Below are 7,922 nucleotides of genomic sequence, written 5' to 3'. Positions count from 1 at the left end.
TGACTTAACATTTTGTTTTTTACGTTAACCGTAACAGCAATGTACCGTTTTTTACGTTCGCCGTAGCCTCAAGGTGGCGTTGGAAGTTTTATATACAAAAGTAAGGTTGAACAAAATTGCGCAATGCAGGCAGCATAAGACTCCTTAAGAGGTTATTAGAGACTCGATCGGAAATGGACATGGCAGTCTCTTGCGATTGTAACCGTCTAACGTCGAATCTTCTCACAATACTTCCTTGTTTTGGCTTGGATAGGGATATCCGTAGCCGTACCTTGGCTACAACGAGGTAGTGGTCCGAGTCAATGTTGGCCTCTCGGAATGTTCGGATATCCTTGATACTGAAGAAGTGTCGTGCGTCGATCGCAATGTGGTCAATCTGGTTGACGGTTGATTGATCAGGAGATTTCCATGTCCCCTTGTGGATATTAAGATGCGTACTAGCCACCAGAACGTCTCGCCCCGCAGCGAAATCGGCCAGCCTGAATCCGTTGTCGGAGGTAGTGTCGTGCAGGCTGTATCTCCCGATTATGCCACCAAAGATGTCTTCTCTTCCTAGCTTGGCATTAAAATCTCCTAAGACAATTTTAATGTCATAGCCAGGGCACTGCTCATATGTCTTGTCCAAGAGCTCGAAGAATATGTCTTTGGTGTCTTCATCTTTCTCCTCTATTGGGGCATGCGCGCATGTTAGGCTTATGGTGGCGAATTTAGACTTGATGCGTTTTAGTTTGCGTTAGCCCGGTCCACCCCATCGCACTTCTTGGATGGTGGTAATATCTGCCTTGCAGCAGTTTAGGGCTTCCGCTTATTGTTCGGCTGCACGTGGTCTGTTAAGGGACCTAACATTCCACGTACATTTAGTTTGCGTGGGTTGTCAACAGTGAATCCGTCCGTATCCGAGGCTTGTTGGTGCTTCGCAACTAAAGGTATTTTTTACGTGGCCAGGAAGTCACCCTGACGGCACAACCCCCCACCTGGAGGGCAAGATCCTTAGTATAACTCCAAGGAAGGGGAGCCGGATAAACCGCTGCCTTCAGGCCTGGGCTCCGAATATGTCGAAGAACCCCTATAAGGTGTTCACTAAGAAGTTCAACCTTACTGGAACTGTAGGCGCCACCGTTGATTCCATCTCGAGAATTCGTCCGCTGCCGCCTTGATAAGGAGAGGTGCCTTAGTGGAAACACCTCTCCCCCCCCTCTCGTTTGCTGCCCCCAACAACTTTCCACTGGGATTGGAACTCAATCTCCAGTTAAGGTACTAGGCACCCGATGTTCACCGCGGGGAAGTTAGAGTAGGAGTTGATAGACAGAGGGGTGTTTTGAGAAAAATCTGTGGACGCTTGTGTCCTCTTGAATGCACATGTCTACCATTTGAACATCCTGGGATTCTATAGTTGCTTTATTTTTAATTATTTAACTCGTGCAAGCGTAAAATATTATTTTCATTTTTTTTTAAATCTAAATCCTATTCAGGTTTCAAACAAATTAAGCGTATTTACAGAAATTCTAAAACCAGTAAGGATGAAGTTATTACTTTTGAACTAAAGTTATCAATGTGATCTTATAGAATGTTGGGAAGGTGTTTAAATGGTAGATGTGGTTTATTCGTCTTTGTCTTAACTTCTCGTCATTCTTCACTTTTAACAAGCTTCGTTAAAATTAATTGAATTGAATTGCTTACTTTATTGATAGCCTTACCTGCTTTTCAGTTTCTGAAATCTTCCGTGGTTAGCTACCATCATTTTAGGTTAATTATGTTGATCGTAAAGACACTACTTTTGTCATATTTACCCCTATTATGGTTGGCGAATCGAACGTTTGAAGTGAGATATTTTCATTAGCGAACTTACACATTCGAGTTCGAAATTCAGTGTTACCATACAAAAAAAAAATAGTAGCCATAAATAAACGTCAACTCATGAAATTTCAAAAAAGTGTTGTGTTTATTAATTCATAATTTTCATATTTAATAAAAATACAAAACAAAACAAAATGATAAGCAACATAGATTTGTTTAAAAAAAAAGTAAGAATGCTTCGACTGCGCAAGAATATCAAACCGAATAAGGAAGCGTTTGTTTTCGTATTAAACAAGTTGGAAGGCCAATTTAGAAATGCAAGCACCTCTTCAATCTCTACTAAACTAAAACTAGCTTGTGCCCTTAGATTTTTTGCTAGTAAGAGTTATCGGAGCAGCGTAGGAAATGATTTCGATCTAGGCCTGTCCTTTCCCTAGTATTAAAAGAAGTTGTGTGTGCAATTGAAGGCAAATTATGTCCAACCTGTATCAGTCTCCACATGTTATCCTATGCGAAAGAAAAATTATAGTTTAAACGCAATGATAGTAAGTTTTTTCCCCGAGAGTAGCTTTTGGTTTTTAGTGCAAGTTTTTAAGGCGTGTGACCATAAAATGTGTATTCGTTATGTTGATTTAAGATATCCTGGATCAACCCATCATTCCTTTCTATGGAACTTCGGTACTTTTCGTACTGATTTTTATTAGTTCTCTAGCAGAATAATTAACTCAAAACTGGGCAACTCTTCTAGTAGACGATTCGTTAGTAGAGGGACACCGCAAGGTGGTGTTCTATCCCCTCTTATCTGGAACCTAGTGGTGAATGAAATCCTAACTAGTGTGGATGCGGAGGGTTTCAGAGTGATAGCCTATTTGGACGACGTTGCTATAGCAGTTTCAGGAAAGCATCTTAACATCCTAAAAGAACTCTTACAAAATGCCTTGGACAAACTAATACTTTGGGCTGATCGGTGTGGACTGGGTGTTAACCCACACAAAACCGATCTGGTCTTATTTTCGAGGAGATACAAAATTCCATTTGTCAACCCTCCCTATATTAAAGGAATCCAATTAAAATTCTCAGACGAGGCTAAATACCTTGGTCTTGTCTTAGACAAAAAACTAAATTGGAAACGCAACGTACAGGAAAGAGTAAAAAAAGCTACTGTAGCTCTCTTTCCTTGCAAAAAAGCTATTGGTAATAAATGGGGTTTACAACCCAGAATCACGCATTGGCTATACACATCGGTAATCAGACCGATTTTAACGTACGGTGTGGCAGTATGGTGGACTGCTTTAGAGAAAGGTATAAACAGGGATAAGTTAAATAAAGTCCACCGTTCAGCCTGCCTATGTATAAGCGGATCGCTTCGCATGAACCCGTCTGCGGCTCTGGACACCTTGCTCTACCATACACCTCTTGACATATTTAGCAAACAAATAGCTGCAAGCTCTGCTATTCGCCTCAATGCTTCGTCGCAGTGGACTAACAACAACATTGGCCACTCCGTAATTCTAAGGTACTTAGAATCAATTCCAATGCACACAGACTACACCATCCCCCAACTACAATTCGACAAAAAACTTCCAGATTTCTATACCTACCAGATCTTTTTGGGAGGATAGGACATTCTTGGAGGATGAGTCAACCCATTTTTACACAGATGGGTCAAAAACAAAAGAAGGGGTTGGTGGAGGTGTGTACTCTGAACGACTGAAATTAAGTCTCTCATTCCGCCTTCCCAATCATTGTAGCGTGTTCCAGGTGGAACTTTTGGCGATAAAAGAAGTCTTGTCTTGGCTCAAAGAAAACGTGATATCAACATCTGATATCCGTATTTTCTCTGATAGCCAGGCCGCTATCAAATCTCTGGACTCTGTCTCTACAAACTCTATAACAGCCCATAACTGTCGATCATTTCTAAATTCACCTTTGCTGGGTGCGGGGATATAGAGACTTTCCAGATAACTGTAAGGCAGATGAACTCGCCAGGAACGGTACAGTACAGCCCATCCTACCACGTTTGGCAAGTACTGGCATATCAATCGCTACTTGTAAACTGTTGTTAATGCAAGACGCTGCGAGGAGGGCAGGTACCAGTTGGAACAACATCACCACGTGTCAAGCCACAAAAAACATCTGGCCAACACTGGATTTAAAACGTTCAAGGTGCTTGCTCTCTCTAAGCAGATCGCATATAAGCTCGATAATAGGTGTCATAACCGGACACTGTCTAATAGGAAAGCGCGCCACGAGACTAGGCGTATTCTCAAATTTTCTCACACAATAGGAACGTTCGACAAAAAATAACACGAATGACTTTCAATTAAACGAACATTCGATAACTTCAATATTGCGAGACCAAACTTCGAAAAATGTATGACATTTAAGTCGAATCAACGGTTCTCAATTCGCCAACGGTAATACCAATTTCTCACACTCACACGTTCATTCATTACATTGTTACAAATGTTTGAGCCTTTTTGCATTGCTTGATGATAATAAGGACATAGCAATTGTTGTATGTATATTAATTAAGTTTCATGATCTTTCATCCCATAAGAAGTTTTAAGTGTTCGTACGACCCAAAAACTCCTTCGACGATTCATTACTCAAAATTTACAACAAAAAAAATTTCCCTAGACTTAGTTAAACTAAAAACCATTATCTTACACAAAATAAAATAATTAAAGATCTGAATTGAATATTTAAATAAAGTAACAAATTATAGCAAGTTTGAGGGTAGAGTTCCTTCAATGCTTTTGAAGAAAAACGCAAAATTCTTACACGAAATTAATTTTTATTTGCTGAGTCCTGAGGTAATTAAAAACAAAAAAATTATTTATATATAATAATTATTATCAGAAGCTTAAATACTTATGTTTGTAGGTATGTTTAGTAGACTCTTTGTAGTTAAATTAAATTAATTATACATACAAATATAATATAGTCAGTCTAGAAATGAATTGTTTTTTTTTTTTTTTTTTCTAGAATTTGTTTTAATAAATAATAATTACTTAAATAATAAATTTTCTTTTTAATATCACTATAAAGTATGTTGAGTTATGATGGTAGCGTTATCATAAAATATTTTCTTTTTCTGTTTCATCATTCGCCATTCAATTTTTGTTTGTCTCGTATCACTTAGAAATCTAATAAATATCATGTTGAATTTCAAGAGATAAAGAAAGGAGAGATCACTTCTTTTATACTTTTGTTTTCTTTTCTTTTACCGAATTTCATATCATTTCATATAATAGTTTCTTAAAAGATCTCATTTTTATAAGTGTCAACGAATTTCTTAACTATCTCTGGGAGATTGGGTGCGGTACACAGGAATTTGTGTCCATAGTGCAAAGAAGCATCGAATCGATGGAATTCGACGGGGCCCCATGATTTGCCTCGTGTATCCAATGCTGTTCGATACAATTTGTAGCCTAATTGGAATGGTACAACGTAGTCATCTTCGGCATGCAATATGAGCACTGGTTGGCGGAATTCACTAATGTGTTGATCAGATTCAAATCGCAGCGAATTGTAGTACATGGGGTTAGCTATTGTCATATCGAACCAGGGTAGATCTTTGAAAGGCTGCAAGAAAAACAGTTCTTAGTTACAAATGCCATGATGAAGATGAGTTTTAACTTTCTTACCCTAGCAAATGGATGCTTTCTTATTTCGTCTTTAATATTCGTAAACGGACTCTCGAGTATCAGCGCCCTTGGTCCTGGTACATTCATATTACTCAGCTGTGCCATCAGATGTGTTCCCACACCTGTCCCCAGGGAATGACCCCAAATTATGACCGGATTATTCGTTCGATTTGCTATATAATTATAAACAGTCATGGCATCACGAACAACACCTTCTTCGGTTGGTGCAATCTTATCCGAATCGCCATATCCGCGATAGTCCAACGTCAGCACATGGTAGCCTAATTTTCTGAAAACCTTATACATATCAATGCGATGTCCAGAGCCTCGTGATGCTGTATTCCCGTGCAGATAGAGCACTATTGTTCCCGGATGTTTGAGCATTTGTTCATAGAACGATTGTTCGTTTTGTTCATTTATCGCAGGGAATTCCGCTTTGTATATTGATTCCATTTTATTTAAATGTGGATCATCGATATCTGTGGTGTTTTGTATTTCTTCCAGAGATTTCTAAAATAAAGTACAAGTTATGAAATCTGATTGTCATATTAATAGAAATTTACTGACCTCATTAAGATTCAACTCTCTAGCAAATCGCTTAACCAATTGTATGGGCAAAACATGCCACACGCCAATTCTAACACCATCCTCCTTATCAACATCTGGATCTTTAACGTTTAAATAGAAGTTTCTCGTCGCACAGAGATTAACACTATTTGGATCTTTAAGATCTAAATTCTTTGGGTATGTTACTGCAATAGAAGAGACAGACAAAATTAGACTTATTTTTTTGAGTACTCGTATAAATGTCTAAGATTTTTTTTGTGATACTTACTGAAGGTCAAAAAGAGTATGCCTCTTTGAAGTGTGTATGAATATCTGAATATAAGCGGGAATACTACAAATATTATAAAAAATGACACCAGGCATAATTGTACTGTTACAATGGATATCCTGTAAAAATATAAAATTCAAATTATTATAAGCAGTTAATTGTTATAAAAGTTGTTGTTTTTTGGAAACAAATTAATTTGGGTAGTTGTGATTTCTTTATCATTTAATTTAGGTACATATTTCTTTTTTAAATTGAAATTTTGATTAGTCATTATTATATTATTTTTAACTAATAAAGTCTAGGTAAGATTAATATTTTGGACTTTGTGCGAGTGACTTATAAATGAACAAAAAAAAAACATGATTAAAAAAGTGATTCAATAAGTTCAAGATAAGCGATTTGTTTAAATGAATTTAAATAACAAACAAATTTCAATGATATCTAATCGGGCATTTTCGGACACTATCAGAAAATTTGATAAAATGTTCGATTTATTTAGGCTAGGCAAAGATTTTATTACACGACACATGGTCAAAAGTTTACTTCCTGATTAATTAAATTGTGAGAAAAACTTATGAACATAAATATTTTCAAAAGGTGTTTAACATTAGAAATACATAGCTATGTAATGGATGTTTTTTTTAAAGTTTTTTCTTTCGATATTGCGTAGTTGATATTAGGCCTTGTGAATAAAAATAAAACTTAAGCCTTTTTTGGACCGAAGTTCCGGTTAAGCTTAGTTTATAAAAAATAAAAAAAAAGATTACGCTTAATAGCTTGAGCTAGAAAAATCTAGCTTTTTTATAGTAAGCGCACACTTAGGGGATATTACTACCCTTATTATGCAAAGACACAGTGTGAGCACTAGTAAAGGGAGAGAGGGGTTGAAAGGAGGTGTCGGTGCACATTGGTTTTGCAATGGCTGGGAAAGACAGAGTGTGGTAAGGAATTCCACATCCGGCTAAAGAACGAATCTCTCTACCTGACGGTAGGACCGAAGTTGGACTCGAGGTTATACTGATGAGCATTCCTAGAAGCGCGAATATTACGGTTGAACTGTTTAAGTGGAGGAATGCAGCTGGCTATTTCTCTAGAGCATAAACCTTTAAAATAACGGTAAAAGAGGGTGAGACAAGAAACATTTCGACGATGTTGAAGTGACGCAAATGATCTTATGATGGTAATATCACCAATAAATCTGTATGCTCTACGTTCAATACTATCCAAGAGGCTTAAGTAAGTTGCAGGAGCACCAGCCCAAATATGGGAGTTATACTCAAACTTTGGACGTATATATTATATAAGTCTTGTAAATAACAGCCAAATCAGAGGGGTAGAAAAACTTCTTGCATCGCTTTAGAAAACCCAAACATCTTGCGGCATTTTTGACGAAATCGCGTATGCGATCGTTCCACAAAAGGTGGTTGGTGATACACATATCGAGAATATCGAGATGTAAGTGCCATCCAGGGATAGGAAGGGAAGGGCAAGGGGTGTATATATCGCTTTAATGATACAAGACAGCGTTGGGTTTACGAAGCATTGAATTCCACACGGTTTTTTATTCCCCATTGTACAATGCTGTTTAGATCAGAATTAAATGAATTTATCATATTTTGTCGTTGCAGTTCCACATTTGA

The 7,922-nt window shown here is 37.5% G+C and overlaps 1 protein-coding gene across 5 annotated transcripts in view; it reads right to left on the bottom strand.

Moving 5' to 3' along the window:
• Window positions 1-4,884: 4,884 nt before the first annotated feature.
• The window catches only part of LOC129938500 (lysophosphatidylserine lipase ABHD12), a 28,476-nt gene continuing 25,438 nt past the window's right edge, over window positions 4,885-7,922 (bottom strand). For all 5 annotated transcript variants that reach the window (XM_056046110.1, XM_056046111.1, XM_056046108.1 and 2 more), the window contains 4 exons: window positions 6,283-6,401; window positions 6,015-6,199; window positions 5,448-5,957; window positions 4,885-5,385 (listed from right to left, as the gene is read on the bottom strand). In XM_056046110.1, the coding sequence (XP_055902085.1) occupies window positions 5,059-5,385; window positions 5,448-5,957; window positions 6,015-6,199; window positions 6,283-6,401 (1,141 nt within the window). In that variant the 3' untranslated portion in view covers window positions 4,885-5,058. The remainder of the gene's footprint in view (window positions 5,386-5,447; window positions 5,958-6,014; window positions 6,200-6,282; window positions 6,402-7,922) is intronic.

Source organism: Eupeodes corollae, chromosome 1 (genome assembly GCF_945859685.1).
Source record: "Eupeodes corollae chromosome 1, idEupCoro1.1, whole genome shotgun sequence".
Lineage (NCBI taxonomy): Eukaryota > Metazoa > Arthropoda > Insecta > Diptera > Syrphidae > Eupeodes > Eupeodes corollae.
Note: the sequence above shows the minus strand (reverse complement) of the source record. Positions and strands in the feature narration are given on the sequence as shown.